This window comes from Cololabis saira, chromosome 4 (assembly GCF_033807715.1).
Source record: "Cololabis saira isolate AMF1-May2022 chromosome 4, fColSai1.1, whole genome shotgun sequence".
Taxonomy (NCBI): Eukaryota; Metazoa; Chordata; class Actinopteri; order Beloniformes; family Belonidae; genus Cololabis; species Cololabis saira.
The window spans coordinates 39,125,227-39,150,680 of NC_084590.1; the positions used below are offsets into that span (position 1 = coordinate 39,125,227).

At 39.6% G+C, this 25,454-nt stretch overlaps 1 protein-coding gene across 3 annotated transcripts in view; it reads left to right on the top strand.

Annotated features, from left to right (window-relative positions):
* LOC133441932 (glutamate receptor ionotropic, kainate 1) overlaps positions 1-25,454 on the top strand; it is a 34,567-nt gene that overhangs the window by 3,410 nt on the left and 5,703 nt on the right. For 2 of the 3 annotated variants that reach the window (XM_061719730.1, XM_061719732.1), the window contains exons 2-12: positions 6,271-6,438; positions 8,398-8,655; positions 16,138-16,319; positions 16,829-16,882; positions 17,338-17,511; positions 17,908-18,051; positions 21,729-21,836; positions 22,289-22,327; positions 22,688-22,801; positions 22,901-23,104; positions 23,196-23,419. In XM_061719730.1, coding sequence (XP_061575714.1) covers positions 6,271-6,438; positions 8,398-8,655; positions 16,138-16,319; positions 16,829-16,882; positions 17,338-17,511; positions 17,908-18,051; positions 21,729-21,836; positions 22,289-22,327; positions 22,688-22,801; positions 22,901-23,104; positions 23,196-23,419 — 1,669 coding nt within the window. The remainder of the gene's footprint in view (positions 1-6,270; positions 6,439-8,397; positions 8,656-16,137; positions 16,320-16,828; positions 16,883-17,337; positions 17,512-17,907; positions 18,052-21,728; positions 21,837-22,288; positions 22,328-22,687; positions 22,802-22,900; positions 23,105-23,195; positions 23,420-25,454) is intronic. The other variant, XM_061719731.1, reaches the window with a different exon arrangement.

A 25,454-nucleotide genomic window follows, 5' to 3' on the forward strand; every position in this document is an offset into this window, starting at 1 on the left:
TCGGTTTTAGTTCTTATAATCATGTAAATGAGGGGTTTTTGTTTGTCAGGTACGACTGCCCACACATGATACTTTAAAAACACGAAGAGTTGGCGACAATGCGTTGTGCTACAAATCTAATCTGTGCTATTTTTCCATGAGTCATATACCTCAAGGATGTAAGACATCATAAGGGGGTATGGCTCAGTGGCTCAACATTTTCTTTTTTCATTGATGATTGAGTGTTTATATATTTTCCCCTCTACTTGCGCAGGAAAGCAAGTTTACAGCATTTTGTTTTTTATTTCTAGGCATATTTCACAAGATCCAAAGTAAAGCTGTGAAATGTAAAATAATATTCTACCTGAAGTTTTCTTTTCACAGAATAAAACAGCTGAATGATCTTCCTCCTAATTGTATTAATGTGCATTTTCAAACCTCAATTTGGATGAAAGAGAAAATGGTAAACAGGAGCAGCTATTTTTGACTCTTGCACATATAGAGAAAATCTATTTTCATGACCTTTGTTGAGTTTAAGGAAAACCTAAACTACAGATTCTACCACGTGCAGTTGGTTTTGTTTTCAGATCCCAAATAAAGCTGCAGCTCTGGCAAGACTAATTTCCCCATTTTTTAAATAAAAAAAGCCAACCACTTTAAGGTGGAACAAACGTCTTCGGCTACTTTTCAAGAAAATGATAATTGTATTTTTGCCTAAAAATAATATATTTCAGCGGATAGAACTAAGGACTTTAACAGGACTCAGCAGCTGCTCACTGAGGCTTGGTAACCATAATTAGGATTGGCACTTTCAAGCACGCTTTGAGTGACCACAGAGTCCAAACAAGGCCCTCTCAGTTTAGGGGTTTCAGGCTATGCTACACCAAAGAAAAAGGTCATTCACAATCAAAGTCTCAACGGGAGCTTTTTAAAGGACTTCTCTCCCACCAACTCAATCACAATTTCGCAAGCAGTTCTTCAAAGACTTTCAGAGAGTGAAATGACTTATTGCCTCCTGTATGCTCAGTGCTGAAGTCAAGTCAGCGGTAAACACTTGTCACACTGGAATTGCATGTATATGAACTTATATATTTACGATTTATGTTATATGTTAATACAACAATTCATTGGCTTTTTTTCCCTTTAATATATTTTGGAGGAACTGATTAGTCAGTGCCTTCGCTCAGGTTGCAATCATGAGACAAACAAGCATTTTTCTGGTCTTAATCCCAATGTTTTTTTTTTCAGATACGTTATGTGAACCATCGTATGTAACACTCATGCACGACTGGAATTATACATGTTCACGTTGCCAGCTGTGGCAGACCAGCCGACTTTCTGGGGCAGCAGGCTGGATTAAGATTTGGATCGTTTTCAGAGTGATTTTCTCAACTCTGAACCAGCTCCCTCCTTCTCCTCTGTGGTCTTGATAAACATAGCTATTGTAGCTTAAAGGTGAATAAACAGAGAGCTATATCTTGACATAAATTTCAAATCGTAGTGCTCTCGCCTCAGTGAGTGTTTACTGCCTAGGTAATAGTATAGGCTGACTCTAGAGAGGCTGTACAAAATTTCAGCGACTCATTATATTATTATTATTTGTTTGTGCCCACCATTCTCTCAATAAGTATACAAATCAAGCAGCACTTGTTCTGGTAGTTTGTGTTATTAACACTTTTTTAGTTTACATAGTTGCAGAGGTTTGCAGAGGTGCTGTCCACATAGCATCTAAAATTAGCACTCACACTGGCCCAAATGTGGCAACATTTTATGTGTCATGGATAAATAAATTGGGGCAGGTGTTTGATACACAATTTGAAATACTATTGCTGCACCTATTGACACTTATTTGACACTAACCATCATAACTGATGTGATGCTGTCTTAATGTTTAATGTTTTCAAGAATGACGCAGAATGTTTAGCTTCAAAATTTGTAGCTGTAGTGGCCTTTATTGACAGTAGCTTGACAGGAACGTTTGAGCCAGAGCAAGAGGGGGAGGACACAGAGCAAAGAGCCACAGGCTTGGAAATGAACCCTGGCAGCCTGCATGAGGACCATAGTCTCTGCACACGGTGTCCCTGCTTAACAAAGTGGGCAGTTTGGCCCTGCATGCTGTTGATTTGTTCATCTTGATAATTATATTCTGTGCACATATGCCCAATATCGATGCCCCATTACTGTGTGGTTGGGGGGTGCAGATTAAGTGATTTGTGTGCTGTTTAAACATTTGGATGTGCCTAGTTGGATGTGTCTTTGTTGGGCTAGTACCCCCAAGTCAATTGGTTTTTCCACAGCACTGCAAGAATGCAGTCATGTAACTTTTGCCCTTATTTACTTCTGCAAATGAGGGTTTTTGAAATGAGGGCAGCTGAAGATAATTGACAATTATGAAAACTGATTTAAGTTCAAAAGGTTCATCAAGTGTTACTGATTTCTCTTCAGATTTCAACTGTATTCACCATTGTATTCTAGCAGAAAGACTGAAGACCACTAACAACATTTATCGTGGTGTATTTTGTTGCAGTGTCTGAAGGCCAATGGAGTTTTATCTAATGGTTTTTCATCATCCAGTGGATCATACCAGCACCGCATCTTATCATCACTTTTATTTGTTTTAGATGCTTGCCAAACCCAAAATGCACAGCATCACACACATAGGCTACTACCGGTATAAGTTTGCAGATGACTCTGTTACCCTGTCCTTCCGGGAGCTTTGACCGTCCAAGGAGGCAGAAAGAAACTCTCCATTAATGCCTTGTTCCCTCTTGCTTTTATGCATTCATGTGATACGCCCAGAAGCCCATGCATACCTATGTGAACCTCTGTAATTTCTGATGCAGCTGTGAAGCATTATTGTCTTTCGTGTGCGGAAAATGTTCAACTTGTGCAGTGGATTTCAGAGGGAATGTTTATGTTGAGCTAACATAACACATTGGAGCAAGCAGTCCTTCACAAAATGAGCTTAGTTGTTTCTCCCGGTTTGACCATAAAGGGAAATCATATACTCTAGGGAAACTGTTTACCCCAGTAACAGAAAGACAATGAACTGGCTGCGCTGTGCCAACCACTGAAAATGACAGCCCTTCCAGTCAGTGAGCATGGTCCTACCACAAGTCTCCAGCGACATCTTTAAATGAGCAGACTACTGTGTGAGTCTCGCAGGATCTCAAAACCTTTGGGTAAACTCATAATCTCACAAATCCAGCTGAGCAGGCAGTGCTTGCAAGCGCTGCCTGCTCTGAAACACTCAGACATGAAGTCACACGCGAGAACTGCTGCAAAACTGAACCGCAGAGCTGTCACTCTCAGTGGGGCCCAGAGGTATAGACTATTAGTGTGGGCTGTAATGAGAATAGTTTCTCTCGCACGGCAGCTACAACTTGGAGTTAGCAGCCTTAACTTTATTAGCATTAGCAATGAGCCAAATGAAGAACTGTATCTCCTTATGGGCAGAGTCCATATTTTATACAGAATGATAGATGGCCAGTAGAAACGAGGTGTAACAGGGACAACTAAGACATTCGCTTTACATTTTCTTGGGGTTTTTCATTGGCGATTTGTTATGATTTTGAAGTGTTCCATGTTATAGATGAAGAAGTGTTACATTAGTACAACTTACATATATAAAAATACTCTTTGACTATGCCAAGATAAGAACATTATGATACTTTAAGTCATAGATTCTACATAATCTTCTATTGGGAGAGTCATAAAATAATCTCATGCATCCACTTCCACTTATCCGTGGGGTGGGTCATGGGGGCAGGGAAGCCCGGGACTCTCCCGGTAGTCTCCCAGTAATATAAATATTACTGCAAAGTCTATCTGAAGATATCATCTAACCAGATAAAAGAAACAAAGCAAAGCAGCAATCAAGTGTTTGTCTGAGTCAACTATCTGTTGTAATAATAATAAGCCTCTCAGTGAAGAGAAACATTTACAGCCAGCCACTAACTAATTATGCAATTATACAAAAAAAAAATACTTGAATGCTTTGCAGTGTAATTACATGATAAAGTAAAGCAATCTGTTGGCTGCACATGTGAGTACAACTTCCTTGGGGGTGTATTTAGCAATGGTGGAAAATATAAACCCCTTCTTCAGTAATGTATTTCTGCATATGTTAATTTCTCCTTTTCTTAATGTAAATTGTCTACTAATGTGTGAATACATTAAATTGATATATCGTGTTATTTTTGGTATTCAAAGCATCTAAAGCACAATTTTGTAAAAGCTATTGTGTTTATTTGTGAAATATACATATACAGTACATAGGCTCAAGTTGGTGATCTTGACTGGGTCCTTTGAAGAGCTTCATTGGCTGAGCTGAGGTACACTGAAAACTGGGCCACATGATGCAAATTTGAGAATTCAGTTGGGACTAAAACTTAAAGGGGACCTATTATGGCATGTGATATCTATTTTAAACAGGCCTTGAATGTCTTAAAAACAAGCTTTTGATTGTTTTGTCTAAATAAATTAGAAATTCAGCCTCTAAACCATGTCTTTATCTTCCCATTCTCTAACCTCCTTCTCTATGCGGGATTCTGAGTGGGCAGGGAGGCTATGATAATGAGGCTCTGTGCTGATTGGCTGCCTGAATGACGTGTAGCAGGGGAGGGCACAAAGCATCGCTCTGGGCAGAAGAGCAGCCGGCTGCGTACTCCCATGCGATGCGGGCGAGCGTCGGCGACAAAATCAATTCCATTGCTTTATTTTCTATTGGACTGTCCTAACTGTTTAACGGTTTCAGTGAGGACAAAGAGCATCCGATGTCACCCCTAACGGGTAACACTGGAGCTCCGGTGAGTGGCTCCAGTGGCTCCGGTGGCTCCGGCTAAATACTTAGCCCATGCAAAGGTCATACTTGTTGAGAAAAATATAAATAACATAAAAAATGAACGTCACTTACCGCTGACTCGTGTGCAGTTGCCGGGTCCGTACTGTTGGTACTGATCCTTTTATGAGGGTAAGTGTCGATGCAAAACCTCATTTTTACTGTCCCTCGTTGTTGAAACAGCCCGAGGTAAAGTGGTTAGCATACATGATGAACCGCTACGAAACAATGGAGTTCTTGTTCCGGCGGAGTTAGTTGTGGGCGTGGTTTCACGCATCGTCACGACAGGAGCAGAATCTGAACGCCACGTAGAAGTCACATGACACTGGATGGCTCATCCCGGCGGCTGTACAGACACTGCAGAATTTGGTTGCTTTCCTCCTTCTCTGAGTTGGCAGGCTGAGGGGGAGACCACTTTATATATGTTAAAGCAAGAAAAAACTTGTTTTTCATAATAGGTCCCCTTTAAGAAAAATGTAGTTCCCACATCGTAAAAGTCGCGGACAGACTTTTATTGGCCCTTCTAGAACCCACTGCCTTTTGCTTATCGCTGTGGGGTTGGAGTTGAAGATGCCATCATACACCTGCTTCAAAGAACCCACAGTCATCTGGACAAAGCAGCACTGTGAGAATCATGTTTTTCTCCAGTGCATTTAACACCATCCAGCCTGCATTACTATGTAAGACACCCCAGAAGACACAGGGGGATGCCTCAACAATCACCTGGATTATTGCCTACCTGACAAACAGACTGAGCGGTTGTGTGTCTGACCAGATGGTCAGCAGCACAGGATCACCACTTTCACCATTTGTCTTCACCCTGTACATCTCAGACTTCCAGTACAAGTCTGGGTCCTGTCACCTGCAGAAATATTCAGATGACTCTGCAGTTGTGGGGTGTATCAGTGATGGACAAAAGTCTGAGTACAGAGAACTGGTGGACTGTTTTGTGGCATAGTGTGGGAACAGTCATATCATCACTGAATGTGAATAAGGCAAAGGAAATGATGTGGATTTTAGGAGAGTCATAATTAAAGGAGCAGCATCAGAGCAAGTGACCAAAAGGAAATGAACAAACTGATAAAGAAGGCTGGCTCTGTTCTGGGGACTGTTTTGGAGCTGATCGAGCAAGGGAGGATGCTTCATAAAATGAAGAACATCATCCTCGAGCATCCTCTTCCCAGCAACAGAGTGTCTTCAATCAGAGGCGTCTTCAGATTTCCTACAGGAGATCCTTCCTGTCAGCAGCAATAACCCTGTACCATGACTCTTTGAAGCAACTTACATCATGACTGCTGCAACAATTAATTTCCCTTTGGGGTTTAAAACGTATTTTTTAATTAAACAGCAACACTGGACTGATCTTGAATAGTTTTGCAAGTTAAAATGAATTTGTCTATGCTGTTACATTTGTGTGATTATCTCCATCCTTGCTTCTTCTCTTCTCATAGGGGGCATCTTTGAGACACTTGAAAATGAGCCCATAAGTGTTGAAGAACTGGCCTTTAAGTTTGCTGTAACCAACATAAACAGGAACCGGACCTTAATGCCAAACACCACGCTGACCTATGACATCCAGAGAATAAACCTGTTTGACAGTTTTGAGGCCTCAAGAAGAGGTAAAGTTCATCTGATTTAATTCTGAAACCTTCTCTCAATGTTTGTTAAAGTTGTGTGGCCGGATGCATGAAACAATAAAAACCACTAAGTAGGCATAAAGGCAAGTACAGATGTGGAAAAACTTGTTGCTACCCTTCCACTGAAGAACCCATAATGATCCCTGACATGTTAAACTAAAACGTGTCCTGACATTAGCAACACAGGTGTCTTCATGCTTGTACGGCACTCTGCTGTTTAGTATCATGGTGTTCACCACACTAAACAGGGGCCAGAGAAAACAAAGGACAATGTTGTCTGAGGAAATCAGAGAGGACACTATGGCCTATGGACTAGCTGCTGTGAAACATCGAGGAGGCTCGGTTATGTTTCGGTGCTGCTTTTGCTGCGTCCGGTACAGGGTTTTTTTCAATCTGTGCAGGGTACAATGAAATCACTTGACTATCAAGGTATTCTGGACTGAAAGGTGCTGTCCAGTGTCAGAAAGCTTGCTCTCACGGCGGGTGTCCATTGTGCGCAACAAATCGCTCGCATCGCAAGTATCCCATTCCGTTTCTATGGACAGCAATGAGTTGTGTCTATTGGCTATGCAAGGAGTCTTGAGGAGGCATCTTGGAGTGTGTCAAAAGTTATCTAATCAAAGTTGGCATTACTGTCTGCATCATTGCATTCAGGAAGGTTCAGATCTGTCGCTCTAGTGGTTGTATCGGACTGTGAATACTTGTAAAACCCTGTGAGTATAAAATCACGGATAGATCCTTATTTTGAGCAATATTTATAATTAAAGTATTTCCAATACTGGTGTTGGTATAAGAACAGCTCTGGTTAAAACTTTCCTATTTCAGGTTTGAGCAAACATGTAAGAAAATAGTATTTTAGTGGTTTATTTTTTTATTTATTTATTTTTTATTCTTCAGGACACTGCTATTACAATTAGACTAAACGTCAGCTGTGGGTTAACCCATACATGAGTGCAGTAGGGTCTAAGAAGTCATGTGACTGTTACATCATAGAGAAGCTTAAGATGGTGTTAAAATCTTGACCTCAGCTAAAGTAGTGGCAGTATGATAGGCCCATAGCGTTTCTGAGAACTAATACCAAAAAAAACAAATTACATCACATCCACATTGATACATTTTCATTTTAAAATGTAGGCTACAACTTTTTAAAACAATGTTGTTGTTTTTTACGCCACACCGCCCATCCACACTACTACCACACAGTGGATAAGACCTTTGGAGAGTGTGTTTTTTATCTGTTGTAGACTCTTGTTCAGTTTGTGAATGCAACTGTAGCAGTCTGAAGTGGGTGGATAAAACTAAAAGCATTTGGAAACAATGATGTAATTCAATGGAAGGCTTAACAGAAGTGTATACAACGACTTTGAGACACACAGCTGACTATTGTCCTTGGTATCAGCTGCTATGCAGCCAGGGTCTTTATTAAATGTACAACTGCATACATGTGCAGGAGAAAGCAGCTGCGGGAGCAATCTTCACCAAAGGTTGTTTCCAACTGAGATTTCATCCAGTTTTCACTAATGCACGCATGCCCAGTAGGCAGGGAGGTCTGTGTGATGTGTGTTTGTGCTGGTTTTAATATGGACGGAGATCTTTTTTTAACACAAAATTGAAATGTTATTGATGATGCAAAGAGGTTTTGCTTTTAAATGGGGTTTTAAAATGCAAATGTACTTATTTAGTCAGTCTAAGATACAAGGTCTGCATTTATTTTATTTCAGTTTAAACTTCAAATCTCATGTACACATGGTGTAAAGAATGTGTGAGGTGTGCAAATTCACACATATTCTTCCTTTATATAATGTATATACCGTTTTTGGAGCAAGACGAAAGCATTTATGCATGGTTTTAATGCATGAGCATTATTAATGCATCTGGTGTACTATGGAGCTGACTGTGTATGCCGTTTGTCATTTCTTATTTTGTGTTTTGCTACTCCAGCCTGTGACCAGTTGGCACTGGGAGTTGGGGCTGTTTTTGGCCCCTCACACAGCTCGTCCGTCAGTGCTGTCCAGTCTATCTGTAATGCCCTGGAAGTCCCTCACATCCAGACCCGCTGGAAACACCCCTCGGTGGACAACAAAGACAGCTTCTACATTAATCTCCATCCAGAATATGCCTCTATAAGCAGAGCCGTGTTGGACATTGTGCAGTTCTATAAGTGGAAAACGGTCACTGTGGTCTATGAGGATGCAACTGGTGAGTCAGGGCAGGACTCTCCAGCACCCATCCATCCATCCATTATCTATACCTGCTTTATCCTTTGCAGGGTCACAGGGTTCTGCTGGATCCTATCCCAGCTATTTTCAGGCGAGAGGCAGGGGTTACACCCTGGACAGGTCGCCAGTCCATCGCAGGGCTCTCCAGCACCCATCATTGGCAATATGCATAAATAAAAACCCAGAAAGCTGTAGGAAATGTGATCTGTGAGTTAGACATGGCAGGAAGGACCATCTTTACCTGTAAAATTAGTATTAATATTTTTGTATAAAGAGAACTTTAGTGATTAATTGGCATGCTACCAACTACACAACTACACAGGTGATGACGAAAAAAGGATTTTTACATTTTTTGGGGTGAAATTATTCATTATAGATTCTCTATAAATAATGTTTGTTATGGCCTAACTTTAAAAATAAATACCAGAAGCAATCTTACTTCTGTTGGCAACCGAACATGGAACATCATTTCTGTTGATAAAAATCATTTCTGCTGAATATTTTTTTTTAGTAATTATGCCGTTTACCATTACCTTTGAAGCTGCAAAATATAAAGTTAAATAGCAAGATAATATAGTTCACACTTAGTGGTAAACTCTTAAATGCATAATCATTTGGTCAGAAAACCAAATCTTCTGCCGTCAAACTTTCAAAAGTGTTAAACTCACTATTACTAATCACGTACATTGCATTTTCCATGTACGGTATATCATTTAAATGCAAAAACATGTTGCTTCTCTTGCTTTGAAAACTGACTGATCGCCATACATAGTAGTTTGTTGAATTTTTAAAATTAGACTGGCATTTTCAATACTCAAACATAGTTATCTGATTGATTATTTAGAATAAAAAATGTTGTTTAATCGAGAATTTACAGTTCTCTGCACAAATTGGTAGTGTACCAAGCTATAATCATTCCTGATTTGTGACTCTTCATCAAATATTATATTCAGTCTCAGATTATTTTGCTGCGATGTCAATATTTCTGCCATTTTATAAGGACTGCTGCAACTGCTCCTCCGGACTCTGTAAATGAACCGATGAGATCTCATAAATGAATCTAGTTTATGAAGTGCTGAAGATTACCACTCCAAGGAAACCATGTGTTTGTCCTAATATAGTGTTCTCCAACACAAATTGGTAAACAAAACCATCTTTTACGCGTTTCTTTTTTTTAACTTGCATTTCCCCTCCTTATTTGAGCATCCGCAAAGCCTAAATATTACAAAAATCTCACCCACATCAGTCAGATTTGAATCAAATCTAAGTAGATTCAAGTTGTTAACGTCTTGTTTTGACTACCAGACTGTGTTTGGCTTTGGCTGGGATCAAACAAAATAATTATTTTGGGGAATAATCATTTAGCTGTCACTTTTATTATGATTATTATTATTAGGGCCCGAGCACTTACAGTGCGAAGGCCCTATTGTATCTGTAAGAATTTTCCTTTTTCTTTTTCTTTTCCTTATTTTTCAGATAAAAGGAGGGCCTTTTTGTCCCCCTAAATGTGCCCCAAAAGTCACCAAATTTTGCACGCAAGCCAGGCCTGGTCAAAAATGTGATATTTAATGGTTTGCATTAATGGGCGTGGCAAAATGGCTCAACAGCGCCCCGTAGAAAACTTTGTGCCTCAAGCCCCACAATACAGTTTGACGTACATGCACGAAAATCGGTACACACCTGTATCATGTCGCAACTTAAAGAAAAGTCTATTGGCGCCATGGCCGAAACCGAACAGGAAGTCTTATTATTATTCTGCACGCTTTTTTTGTCCGTTAATGCGGCCCGAACCGCAACGTGCACGCATGGCATACATCGTTGGATGCGTCTCCATCGTGCCTCGATGGGTATTACTTTTCTAAGTCAAAAGTGTTACCGTCGGGGGGCACGGTGGCGCAGCTGGTAGTGCAGCCGTCTCACAGCCAGAAGGTCCTGGGTTCGATTCCCGCCGGGGACGCTGTGGGCGCTGAAGTGCGTGTTAGTTCCCCCATGACTGCGTGTTAGTTCCCCCATGACTTCAGCGCCCACACCATGGGTGGGGTTGGCGAAAGGGCCTTTCTGTGTGGAGTTTGCATGTTCTCCCCGTGTTCCCTTGGGTAGCTAATGGGAGCTACCCTCACAAAAACATGCAACAGTCCTGGGCTATACATGCCCCCTCTGGCCAGCCGGGGCGCCAGATGGGGTGGGGAGGATCCGGCCGGAATAACGTGATCCTTCCACGCGCTACGTCCGGCCGGAGAAACCCCACCCTGTCTGGTGAAACGAAGCAGCCTGCTCACTCCTCAGGTTAAGGAGGAGACCTGAGCTCAGTGCAGGGCCCTCCCGGGGTTGGTAGAGGATGGCAATGCCCAGGACTGTCACTTAGGTAGGAGCACGGGGTGGTAAAAATGGGAAAAAACCGGGATAAAAATATAAAAAAATAAATAAAAAAAAGTGTTACCGTGGCAACGCTACAGGCCAAAAAGCAAAAAAAAGGCAAAAATTCAGACGCTTATTGCTCGGCCGAACTTTAACACTCGGCCCGATTGACCCAATTGGCCCTAAAGGACCGTACAACCTCATCATGCTAATTATTACGTTTTTTGCGATATTTAACTTTCAATTTAAAAAAAAATTCCATTTGACTTTGGACGCTTTTTGCTAGGGTTGCCTAGGTTATCGTAGAGACATCGTACAAATGTTCCCCGACTCAGCACGCTGTGGACTTCAACATATTCAAATTTCATGAAGCTGTAAAATAAAATTTAAGGAAAAAATTTAAGGAAATTTTATGTCAAAATCCATGCCAAATGGCCCCATTCATTCGGATGGGGCTTTTTACCATGGTGAAAGAAAAACCTATCCGTTAACGTAGCCTGAACCGGAACGTGCACCCATGCATAGCATACATCGTTAGATGCATCTCCATCGTGCCTCAATGAGCATTACTTTCCTCAGTCAAAAATGTTACCGTGGCAATGCTAGATGCCAAAAAGCAAAAAAAAAAAGGCGAAAATTCGGACGCTTATTGCTCTGCCGAACTTTATCGTAGCAAAATCATTCAAATGTTTCCAGACTCGGGTCACTTCGGAACAAAAGATCTTTCAACCTCATTATGCCAATTATTACAGTTCTTGAGATATTAAACGTTCAATAAAAAAAAATATGTCCATTTGACTTTGGATGCTTGTTGCTAGGCAACAGGTTATCGTAGGGATGATTCAAATGTTTAAAAACCCCCTGTTATTATTACGGTACAGGCAGTGTGCGAAATACCCATCCATATTCGGGGGGGGTCCCTAACTCGCCTTTTTTTTTTGTTTTTTGTTTTTTAAACAGTGTGGCCCTATGCAATAAACCAATACAATCAGCCTACTATAGCCTATGACAAATACACGCACACTTTTAACCATTTTAGATTAACGTTGTTTTACAAACAGAAAGCAAAATTGTGCATTACGATGCAGAATGTTATTTACAAATTAAATCTGATAATTAAAATAAATAAAAGACATTAATTGGCACCACACTGGTGCACAGTGCACTTAATGAATAAATGCCATGTATAGGACACTGGCGCACGACCAGCGCATTGCAGAAACGAATAAACAAACAAAGTAGGCTAATGTATTTTTTTAGATAAATAAAAAAAAAATACAATGAAAATGAATTGTGCATTCAAATAACAGTAATAACAACAAATGCCACTATCGGAGACGTGCAATCAGTGCACTTAAACAGATCCTCAGCCTGCACAATGTTGAATAATTATTTAACCTTATGTAACCATCCAGGAAATTATGTTTTAACACAGTAGTCCACGGGCCAGAGCCCAAAATTTCACTTGTCAGAACCACTCAAGGTGACCAAACTTACTTATAATTTCTGAAAAGATCCATGTCTTTAGATGATATTTTTGTACGATAACCTTCCTGAGTGGCAGCTGGATCAGAGTTATCAGCTCATGAAGTTACCCACCCCCTTCAGAAAATTACACTTTAGATGCTGGTGAATATCCTGGTTTAGACTCATGTACAGGATATCTGTCAATGTTTCACAATATTGTGTTTGGTATCATTTTAAAGGGGACCTTTTAAGCATTCATTCAAGCTAAGATGTGAATCTTTCTGACCAACATAGAGGTCACTGCAGCTCTTTAAACTATAAACAACACACATTTTGACACCATTTTCGCCTAAATGATATACTATCTTTTATCCCTGTGTCATCTTTCAACAACAAAGACACAAAATACAAAAACTGAAATACTCACAGGACCATAAGGATTCAGGAAATGTATAATATAACCCTACTATATTGTTGTCACCGGTCATTGTGAGCCTTAAACTAGAAGAGCATCATTAGGCTCCTATGAAACTAAGAGCCACTAGGTTAATGTCACAAACTGGTCTTTATCATGCAAATACAGGAAATAAAGGACATAACAATGAGATAAGGAACCAGCTTAGTTTTATAAACATTAGAGACACAAAATACAAAAAATACAACAAAAAAAAAAGAAATACAAAAACTGGAATACTCACAGGACCATAAGGATTCAGGAAATGTATAATACACCCAATTTAGAATCATCAATTAACCTTAAGGGGGTTTTAACTTCATGAGCTGATAACTATGATCCAGCTGCCACTCAGGAAGGTTATCAGACCAGAATATCAGACATGGATCTTTAAAAAAATCATAAGTTAGTTTGGTCACCTAGAGTGGTGCTGATATCTGGTCTGGAACATGGACTACAGCTGTGTGAACACATTCACAAATTCCACTCATAACAGGTAGTCACGCAAAATAAAATAAAAAAAACATGATGGGTCTCAACAGGTGGGTTCGCGCAGCTTACACATTCACAAATCACACTCATAACAGGCCATAACGCAAAATAACAATAACAGTAATTTAAAAAAACATTAGCTCTCAGGTGAGTTCAGGCCTCTTACCTTAAGTCAAAGCAAGTCACTGCTAGCAGCGGGGCAGTAGCATCTGCCCCGGAGCACTCGGCCTCCACTTACCCTCCTTCACCAGAGGGGGGAGAGGAACGGGACCCTGTTGTGACATCGTCTCTCTCCTCATCTCTGGCTCACACTGACACCTTTTTTGATGTGAACCCAAAGTGTGCAAGTGACACACTCTGAGTTAGCTTCAGCTTAGCCATGTTATTGTGGCATCTCAACTAGCCGGCCTAGTCATTGCGCTGTGCTGGCGCACATGGCTAATTTGCATACATAAAGGTGCAGGACTTGTGTTAAACCAATAAAAGTTTTGAATTGTGAATACTTGATATGATGATCTCTTAAACATATTTAATTGACCATTAGTGACAATCAAATTATCACATTATATTATATAGCCTAATTTATTTATTTTTTTGACAACATTGAGACCCCCCCTAAATTTGGCTTTTGAGTCCTTCAGGGGGGCTCAAGGGTTAATAGGGGGGGTCGGACCCGCCCGTATTTCGCACTATGGGTACAGTGACGTACAGTGACGCTACTCACCGCTCACACTGGGTTGAGGAACAAGTTAATCAAAGTTAAGCATGCTGAAAGGCAAAAATAAAAATGATACAGCTGTTTGGGCAACTAAATTATTCTATAAAAGGATAATAGTATTTCGTGCTTGCACTGACAGTAGGCTACATAAATTGCTGGAGGCTGGCTCCAAAAGAATGTCAACAACAGCCATGTTAAAACCTTAGAACAGAAATAAATATATTTAGAGCCTAGTTTTAAAAATAAGAAAGAAAAAACTCTGAAAAGGCTGAAGTTTTGTGTACCGGATCAGGAGAATTTATATAAAGCAGTACATTTATTTTCTGTAAATTGGCTTGGCCAGAGTCTAGCCGCTATCATTTCCTCATCTATAGGCTAATCCTCATGCTACTACTCTTAGCTAAACAACCAGCCATTTGTATGAACCCAGCTTTGGTCAAACGTGATTTTACCACTGAGAACATGTTATAGTATATTCTACGGCAGGCGTCTGCCGGCAGTAGGGTTGCCACCTTTCAGAAATAGAAATAAGGGACGCCCTGATTTCAGCAGCGCAGGAGCCAAAAAAAAAAGCCCCAAAACTTCTAAACTGCATAAAAAGGTGTTTATTTTATATGAAAAAACTAAATGCTTTGATTTAAAGTTTAAAGTGCTTTAATAGCATTGAACTGTCATGACTGTACAGACAGCCAACCATACTAGCAACTGAAATATCCTCCTATGCTACGTATGTCCACATCAGCCCAGATGTATAATATAGCTACAGGTGAAGAATATGGTGTAAAAGTTAATTTATTTCAATAATTCAACTAGAATATGGTGTAAAAGTTAACTTATTTCAATAATTCAACCTGAATATGGTGTAAAAGTTAATTTATTTCAATAATTCAACTAGAATATGGTGTAAAAGTTAACTTATTTCAATAATTCAACTAGAATATGGTGTAAAAGTTAATTTATTTCAATAATTCAACTAGAATATGGTGTAAAGGTTAATTTATTTCAATAATTCAACTAGAATATGGTGTAAAAGTTAATTTATTTCAATAATTCAACTAGAATATGGTGTAAAAGTTAATTTATTTCAATAATTCAACTAGAATAGGGTGTAAAAGTTAATTTATTTCAATAATTCAACTAGAATATGGTGTAAAAGTTAATTTATTTCAATAATTCAACTAGAATATGGTGTAAAAGTTAATGAAAATACGGTACAAATCGCGTCCCGTATTAGTTCAATACGGGACGCAACATTTTTTTCTCAAATAAAGGACAATTCCGTATTTTACGGGACGGGTGGCAACCCTAGCCGGCAGCTCTGGAGCTATTTCAAGGGGGATCTGCTGAAGGAGTTGGTAGCCAAAGCTAACTTTGATTCACATACAGCAGGTGTGTTCCTGTCGGCTTCCCAAGAAATATGGCCTGTAGGAAGAAAAATGGGCTTCAAAACACTGTTCAGAAACCAATGGGTCATGTGATCTAATGCTTCCACTGTTTTTAACAATCTATGAATCTACAGCTATGATAGGTAATACATTTGTCGGCCCTCCATTATAAATTAAATCTTGGACAACAATATTTTATTCTTTTATTGAACAGTTTTTTTTTTACTATAACAGCTGACCGTTAATGAACAAAGGCAGGATGAGGAAACTAGCATAATTTAGTTTATAACTTAACTTTGGACACAATAGGTGGACACAATTACACACTTCAAATATTTTAAATACAGTCTGTCTAATGCCACACTGCATTCATTTGTATTTGGATAAGAGAATGGGAGTGCAGGGTTATTTTTATAGGCCTTTGATATATATTATGAGGTGCTCTTGGTTGGGATTACAAAAAGCATATAAAGATCATAAACCATTTTAGACTGAACACTTAAAAGCCATAAAGAAAAAAATTATAATTTTTTTTTTTTTCTTGTACCAAATAATTTTATTAATCAACTTCTACTCTTTCAATGGAAGGATTGATTCGCTTGCAAGAGTTGATCAAAGCTCCATCCAGATACAGCATCAAAATCAAGATCCGACAGCTTCCGACAGGAAGCAAAGACGCCCGGCCCCTACTGAAAGAGATGAAGAAAGGAAAAGAGTTTTATGTCATCTTCGACTGCTCGTACCAAACGTCAGCTGACGTTCTCAAGCAGGTGATGAACACAAACAATCAGCTTGTAGCATTAAAGAAGGGTTTTAATACAAGCCGTTTCAGTCACAGCTTCTCACCTGAAAGTTACTGCTCTTTCCAGAATTCAAGCAGTACTTTTTTTTTAACGGAAAATAGTTTTCAGGCTGTTTTTTGTTTTTATGCCTCGCTTCTGGTAAATAATCCTGTATTTGATTCCAAATCCAGTCAGAGCCTAGTTCTGATCCAGACAATTAGAACCACAACAATGGCAGGAGATTAATTAGAAACACAACAGTAATTTGTGCAAGTTGTTGCATTTATGGATTATTTTTCATGCAAATCAAACAATACAAAATGAAATTATTAAGAAAAATGAATGGAAGAACTAATTTGGAAGACTCTCAGGGTGTGGTTAAAGATGTGATGAGTTGGTCTTAGTGGGAGAGAGGACTGTTTATTCTGGCTGAAGAAAAGCTCAGAAATTCTTAAATTATTATTATTACATTATTATTATTATTGTTATCATTTTAGATCCTGTCCATGGGAATGATGACCGAATATTATCACTACTTCTTCACCACACTGGTAAGAGCACATCTCTATTGTCAAGAACTCATGAGAGATAGTTTATTGGTATGTGCACAGGAACGGATTCCCTTTGAAAGAATAATGGAGGAAGAAAAAAGGATAAATATCTGTTTGTAATAATTGCACTCTATTCCTAGGTCATAAGTAAGACTCCTTTCATCTCACACAAGTATGGATATATAAGAAAGTGGCCGGTGATGATATTTGCTCACCCGGAGATTCTATTAAGCAAAGATTATGCAGATGAATTCAAAGATCTGTGGTTTGTTTTATAATCAGATTGCTGGATGTTTCCAGTGTCCTTGGCATAATTCCATGGTATTACATTGCATATTTCTCCACTGTTTAATCAAACATTCCTTTATCCTTGATATGTAAGTTATAACTACACTGAGCCCATTGGAACCAGGGTCACCTTAATTCTTCCCCGATGGTCTCGTTGATCTGTACAGGACTTGTTTGCCCTTGACCTGGAGCCGTACCGCTACAGTGGGGTCAACATGACGGGTTTCAGGCTGCTCAACACAGACAATCTTAAAGTGGCTTCAGTGCTGGAGAGGTGGGCCATGGAGCGACTGCAGTCTCCCTCCAAAGTTGAGACGGGAATGATGGAGGGGATGATGACTGTGAGTTTCATTTGACCTTTGTTTTTTCAAAAGGTTTAAGGCCTGTGTTCTAGGACGCGCTGTGCATGCAGTCTTACACCACAAATCACAAGTTTGTCTTGGAGGGCTTATTTTTATGTGCCAGATGCAGCACCTGAATTCTCAGAAAAAAAAAAACCAAAGTGATTTCAGTAAGTGCAAAGATATGAAATGTCTGTTTGTGAACAGAACAATAGACATTCAAGATGACTAAATTGTTTCCTTTATGTATGAAGACTGCTGATGCCGCCTGTGACTGATTTTGTGATGTGGACTGTTTACTTTTGATCTGATATGAGTAACCGGATGGTGCTGTGCACATAGATCAGCCGTCCTAATGTGATCCTTGTGAGGGATTATAATGTGTTTTTCTTTCAGACTGAAGCAGCTCTGATGCATGATGCTGTTTATATGGTGGCTGCTGCCTCACAACGCACCTCCCCGATCACTGTCAGCTCCCTGCAGTGCCACCGACACAAACCCTGGCGCTTCGGATCACGCTTCATGAACTCGCTGAAAGACGTGAGTTAAGTTTATGAATGTGTGGCACGCGGCAATCCGTCCGTCCGTCCGTTCATCCATCCATCCATCCATCCATCCATCCATCCATCCATCCATCCATCCATCCATCCATCCATCCATCCATCCATCCATCCATCCATCCGTCCATCCATCCGTCCGTCCGTCCGTCCGTCCGTCCGTCCGTCCGTCCATCCATCCATCCATCCATGCATCCATCCTACTTGCTCCGTCGTTTCCTTTGGTACGGCAGTAAAAACAATGAAGTCTGGACATCATATTTTTCTCACGAGGGGGTGATTGTTGATGTTATTTGCAGCATGTTGGAGGTTTGTCAGATTAGTGGGTTGTGAAATATGAGCGTTGACCACTGAGCGACAATGGTTTTTGTAAAAACACTTAAGGCAACCTGGTAAAGATATAAATAATCAGTTTGAGAATGTTCCTTTGAAATGATTGATATCCACCTGCCTGCGCCCCCCCCCCCCCTCCCCTCTGGGCATCCCGCTGCTGCTTCCACCTGCCTGCTGTTTGCTGCTGACGTCCCCGACTCCCCCAGTCTGGCCTTATGAGCCTGGTCCTGCTCAAGGTTTCGTCCCTCCTAAAGGGGAGTTTTTCCTTGCCACTGTTTGGCTTAAGGCTTTTCTCCCACTATGGGAGTTTTTACCTGCCATTGTTTATGTAATAACTGCTCGGAGGTTTATGTTCTGGGTCTCTGGAAAGCGTCTAGAGACAACATCTGTTATATTAGACGCTATACAAATAACATTGAATTGAATTGAATTGAATTGAAAGTAAATATATGAAAAATAGGAAGCTTATGTTCAGAAAAACTCACATCTGTTATTTGTTCATCTCTTTGAACCTCTTTTTTTTTTAACAGGAAAACATATATACCATAATGATCTTCGTTGAAAAGATCTATTGTAGTTAACAGAAATATAAACAGAACTAGAATTTGATGCCAGCCACAGACATTTAATGTATGTTACATCATCCTACCATTTTATTGACCCTACTTAATCATTTTGGAACTGAGAATACAGATTTTTGCAGTTTTGCAAGAGGGACCTGTGCTTGTTCTTGCTGAAGGCAAGATTTCATTGTTGTCTGATTCTGTTCATCATGAGGCATCATTGATTTTCATCAGGAGACACAACCAAACTCCAGGCAGGCCCAAGCACATGAACTTGCATGTGGAGCCGTTGTCACGCACACGTCAAGCACATTGTTGCTTTATGGCCTCAGACTAACATTTCCGGATACCAGAACTGATTCTGTTGAGAATGGTTTTCCACAGTACTTCAGAGCCCTTGTGGAATTACAATTTCTCATCCAGTGCAGCTTGAGAGCTAAAAGGTCAAGGACAACAGGGATTTGTGACCTTGGCCTTTATGCACTGAGATTTACGCAGGCATGATTATGAACCACAGATGTTGAAGGACCAACGTTCTTTGCGATGTTGTACCGAGAGTTGCTTTTTTTTCAAACTGATGGAATGAGTCACAAAGGGGGTTAGTAAAGATTCAGGTTTTTCTGGGTGTGTTGTCGGCATCAAATTCTTTATTTGTCCGTATTTTCTAAATATAGCAAAACTGGTCAATAAAGATACTGAAATGTATTTTCTCTGTACATTTGTCTGTTAAATGCAGGTTCAAATTTATTAACACATTTCAGATTCCAGTTTTTGCAAAACTGTTTAAAGAAGAGATGAGACAAAAACACTGACAAATAAATAATGTCAAATTATAGACGGACGGAAAAACATCTCATCTGTTTGATAGTTACTATCCCAATTTCCTTTTATAAGCACACCTTTTCCACTTTTGCTCAAGTGCATATTAAGTAAGTATAATTTTATCTATATAGCACCTTTCAAGATAAAAATCACAAAGTGCTTTACAATAAAACAAAGGACAAATTGTAAAATATATAAAAATTAAAAACTAAGGAAAGGCAAGTTTAAAAATACGTGTTTTTAGCTGCTTTTCAAAAGAGATTGCAGAGTTTACAGATCTCAGAGAGGAAGGGAGTTCCAGAGGGAGGGGGCCACAGCTGCAAAGGCTCCGTCACCTTTAGTTTTCAGCCGTGTTTGCTTCACAACGAGCAGACCCTGGTCACGTGATTGTAGGGGTCGTAAGGCTGCAGGTGGTCTCTAATGTAAGGTGGTGCATGATCATTTAAAGCTCTGCAATCTGAAGTCAAGAAAGATTTATAAAGAACCAACAGATAAGCTAAATATAATAACTTTTTTTTTTGCACGACTTTCATGTGAAAGATGTGTTTGGATAAAAGAGAGAATAGTGAGAAGAGAAAAAAACTAAATTACTGCTATTTAATGTGATCTTTATCCGTTATGTAACTCAATGATGATCGATGGTAGCGAGGCTTCAGTGGTGTGTTCAAGTCAGACTCTTATCCATTTTAAATCCGTGTTATCACTGCGTGCGCGGTAATGATGCCAACACATGGTCAAGAAAGAGAGGCTTTTGATTGGTGAGGATTTAAAACAAGACTTAATGACAAGAATCACTCTGGACTTCGGGGTCAAGTAGATCTCACAGCTGTGTGCAGGCAGATTGGGCGAAGCAGTCTAATCAGAGAGCCGTGGCAAAGAGTGATACCTTGAGAAAGATGTTAAAGATAATGACTTTCCTTGTGAGGTGTTAAGGTGAAACTTTAACTCTTACAGTTTGCATGGAAGCTTTTTTTTTTTTTTTTTCAAAGGGCATTTATGGGGCTTTTTCCTTTGGGGGATCGATCAGAGCAAAGCTGTGAGGATGTCTGTTGGTTTCCTTAGCTTGGCAATTAGTTTTATTGTTATTTTTGTTGACTTTATATTAATTGGACTAATGGGGTTTAATTCAGTGTTTTGTGGGCTTTTTAAAGCTGAATTGAATTGAATTATCTGCTTTGTTAAGCACTTTGTAACACTATTAGTTTAAGTTCTGCAGGGATTTAGTGTGATTTCTTCAGTTAAATTCTTTACTAATCTTGTTTTTACTCATTTTACTTCACATGATACTTTTGATCTTGTTTCCAGCAGAGCTAAAGGAATTAATTCGAATCACAAACTGACTGATCCTGATATTCTTGACAGTGTGGGATTTCTGTCGCTCCAAATGCATATATGTATATATATATATATATATATATATATATATATATATATATATATATATATATATATATATATATATATATATATATATATATATATATATATAGTTGTGTAAAGATCCAACTTTCTCTTGGAGGAACAAGTTTCCGTGCATCCTTTGTGAGGGCAGAATTCTTATGCAGCTCAGTTCCCTGAGCTTTCTGACACAGATTTAACGTGACTGTTAATCAGTTGAGCTCACTTCATTATCAAGTGATTTCAAATATCTCTGAGCAAAGCTGCCCACCCGCTGCTCCCCAGTCAGACGGCGTCCATGTCTGCCTGCCTCATTTACATCATCGTCCACAACCTTACAGATTTAGATGCATTTCATATCTCCATCCAGGATCCACCCAATGCAGATAATATCCATTGATATGCAGTTAGTCTCTTTTGTTAGGGTCCTCTTTAATTAAAAATCTGTTATTCATTTTCTAGGGACGGTTTTCAGTTCTGTTCGGCATCCATTTGATTTTGCAGTGTCTTATATATATTTTTTCTTGTCCTCTCTTTACTGCAGGCACAATGGAGCGGTTTGACGGGGCAAATAATTATAAACAAGACGGACGGCCTTCGGAAGGAATTTGATTTAGATGTCATCAGCCTAAAGGAGGATGGCTTGGAGAAGGTGAACTTGTGCACCCAGAAGGCATCTGCTATTTTACTACTGGTATAATTTAGTGAGAAATACTGAAATCGTGATAGCTGGAGTTCAAATAATAACTCAAATAAGGGATTTTGTGTAAGCATTTTGACACAAATCTGCAGTAGCTGTAGCTGTCATTTAAGGTCGTAGGCTTGTGAAAGTTCCTTTAATCACACTGACAGCGCTGCTGCATTTTGGCAGCTTATCAGGGAGTTGATGCTATCGTCACTACAAAGAAATTTAAGTCAAGTTTACACAGTTGGAGCAAAAATCAATAAAAGCCAGAAACTAAAACCAGAAACTAAATCCGAGCTGTAACTAGAGGAGTTATTCTATTAAATGCATTAAATACAGGATTCACCAACATTGTTGTGCATACATTTAAACTCGGGACTCTGTGATTAAAATGTACTCTCCTTATTGTTTTTTGCAAGACATTGACAGGCAACCGCCTAAACAAAGTGTGGAAAAAGGTCTGTATTTTAGCTGCCCAGCATTCAAAAGAATACTGGACTTTTGTAATTTACTATACCTGCAGCTCTCTGTGACGTCTCCCCCTTTCCTCAAAAATAGCGTGTTGGTTCTGGTGGGAAGAAATGTCCAACACTTCATAATACACTTGTAAAGTTTTTATAAGGTATTGGCTTCAGCGTCCCCCTCCCTGTGCTTTTCCTTTTATGACTATCTCATCTCTGTTTGTTCTGCTGGTCAAATAATGTGCTTCCTGTTTCTATTCCCTTCTTTGTATTACTTTCCTTGATCTCAAGAGGATCCCTCGGGCAATCAATCTTTGTCCCGTCTATGTTGTTACCTGGATATTTTATTCTTTACAGATTGGTGTCTGGAACTCTCAGACAGGCCTTAATTTAACGGAAACCAACAAGGACTCGTCCACAAATATCACAGACTCGATGTCCAATAGGACCCTTGTTGTCACTACCATTCTGGTATGAACAGAAATTAATTCATCACTGGCGCTATAGTTCCTCTCAGCATGTCTGAATCCTGTTGCACTGAAATATTGCATCTCTTCTGTGTTCTACCAGGAAAATCCTTACGTCATGTATAAGAAGTCCGATAAGCCGCTATACGGTAATGATCGCTTTGAAGGTTACTGTCTCGACCTGCTCAAAGAGCTCTCCAACATTTTAGGCTTCTCCTACGAGGTAAAACTGGTTTCAGATGGGAAATACGGAGCCCAGAACGACAAGGGGGAGTGGAATGGCATGGTGCGAGAACTTATTGATCATGTGAGTACGTAACGGCTGATCACTTATTATTAAACGGAGGAGACTGAAGGCGTCCACGACATCAGCTGAATGAGGTTGTGCTCTCTCCCAGGTGGCTGACCTTGCTGTGGCGCCTCTCACTATCACATATGTGAGGGAAAAGGTAATCGACTTCTCCAAGCCCTTCATGACGCTGGGAATCAGCATCCTGTACCACAAACCCAACGGCACCAATCCAGGAGTGTTCTCCTTCCTCAACCCGCTCTCTCCCGACATCTGGATGTACGTGTTGCTGGCATGCCTTGGTGTCAGCTGTGTGCTGTTTGTTATTGCCAGGTAAACTTATATGGGAATGGGAAGGAAATTAATGAATTTAATTAGCGTTAAAAGTGTAAAAGGTGTTTCACTTTTTATAGAGGTGTCAAAAGTATTCACATTCATTACTCAGGTAGAAGTATAGATACTAGAGTTTAAAAATACTTCTGTAGAAGTTGAAGTATCAACTCAAGTTTTTTACTCACGTAAAAGTATGAAAGTACTGGTTTCAAAACTACTTAAAGTATAAAAGTAAAAGTAATTTAAGGGGGAAAAAAGCCATTAAGGACAAAAGCCATTGAAAATGAATGCATCTTAGTATAATGCAAATATATTAAAGAACCATATATGTGTACTATTGAGCATTAACATGTGTTTCAGAGAGCAGCAGATATGATGACTAGTTGCCTATAAGTATTGTAATGGTGCAAAAAGTCAAACTTCAGAGGCGTGTTATCATTTATCCTAACCTTTATTGGAATGTACATCCAAGTTTAGTTGCAGGAATCTGAGGGAACGGATGTAAGAACAAAACTGGACAAGAACATCTGAAACAACCACAACCAAATTCACTCTATGCGGATGGAGCAATTTAACTGGATAGTTTTTTTTTTAAAGGCCGAAATGAAATAGAGTAACGAGGCTGTTTTTAAAATGTAAGGAGGAAAAAGTACAGATAATTGCGTGAAAATGTAAGGAGTAAAAGTAAAAAGTTGTCTGAAAAATAATGACTCCAGTGAAGTATAGATAACCAAAGTTTCTACTTGAGTAAGGTAACAAAGTATTTGTACTTCGTTACTTGACACCTCTGACTTTTTAATACTTACTGAATAACAAAGACTAAGTGACAATGAAGGAGAGTAAAGTTTATTGTTGTGCCAGAAAAAAAGTCTCATCCACAGAACACCACCGCAAAAGCACCTATGTTCACTGAGCAGTAGAAAACTCAGATTGCTCATATAAAAACTTTCCTCCAGCACATGTAAGCAGTTGCAGTTCTGTTAAATACAGAGTTTGGTTCAGCCGATACAAGAGGCAAAAAAAGCACCGTCTCCACATTGTTGTTTACACCATCATTAAGGCTCATGGATGTGTTATTCTCTGGCGATGGCCACATGTTATAGGCTTTGCAAATATGGATGACCCACAAAAAGAAATCAGGAAGTGACTACAGCTAAGTCACTTCCAAATGTTTGCTTTTAGCTGATCCACATAAGACTGCAACAGTGGAGTTTGCAAAGCGAGGCCGGGTCTGCAGTGCGTCACATTTTTTTCATTTCTGAAGGCTGATTTCGTCAGAGTAGTGTGGATGGCAGGTTTATGTATTCATTGTAAAATGTATTAACGTGTACATAGCCTTAATGGCCTGCAGAACCAACATTAGCCGCAATTACTGAAAATTTGCATGAACACAACTCACACTCGTCTTTATAATGTTGCTTCGGTTTATTGGTTTTAGCAGGGATTTGTTTATGCACAGCTCTCTTCAAGGAACATCCCAGAGTAAAATCAACCCCAGGTCTATTATTGGATGGTATATATTGTATACTTGCATTGGGAACCAAAACAACATGAATCAAACCAATTTTAGAGGGAACAGAATATCGCCCCTCTCTTAAAGGAGCTTGAGGCAGGATTGAGGCAGGATTTATGAAGAAAATTCATAAACCTTTTAAGTTTTCTAGTAATAATGTCAGATGAAGCGTTCCAAACCAAAACAAATGAGCCCTCTAGCGTATCTCTCCATTGCCTTGAACAGGCTGTTGCTGCAAAATGTGCTGCAATTCCGGGCCGGAATTTCCCGCGCTGTCCTGCGGATGTGACGTCACATGACGCTGCATGCAGGTTCTCCCCGTTCTCCCGTGCCGGCTTCACTGTTGGCTGCAGTACCCCCAACGGCCGTCGTGGTGAAGGGTGGCGCTATAGAGTCTAATTTCTTAAAAGGAGCCTCATGCTCCTTTAAAACTAAAAGCAAATATTTGGTTCAGTTTATTCTGTTTTTTGAAAAACCTGAGAAAATATGACTCAGGCCATTATTTAGAGAAGGTGTGATATG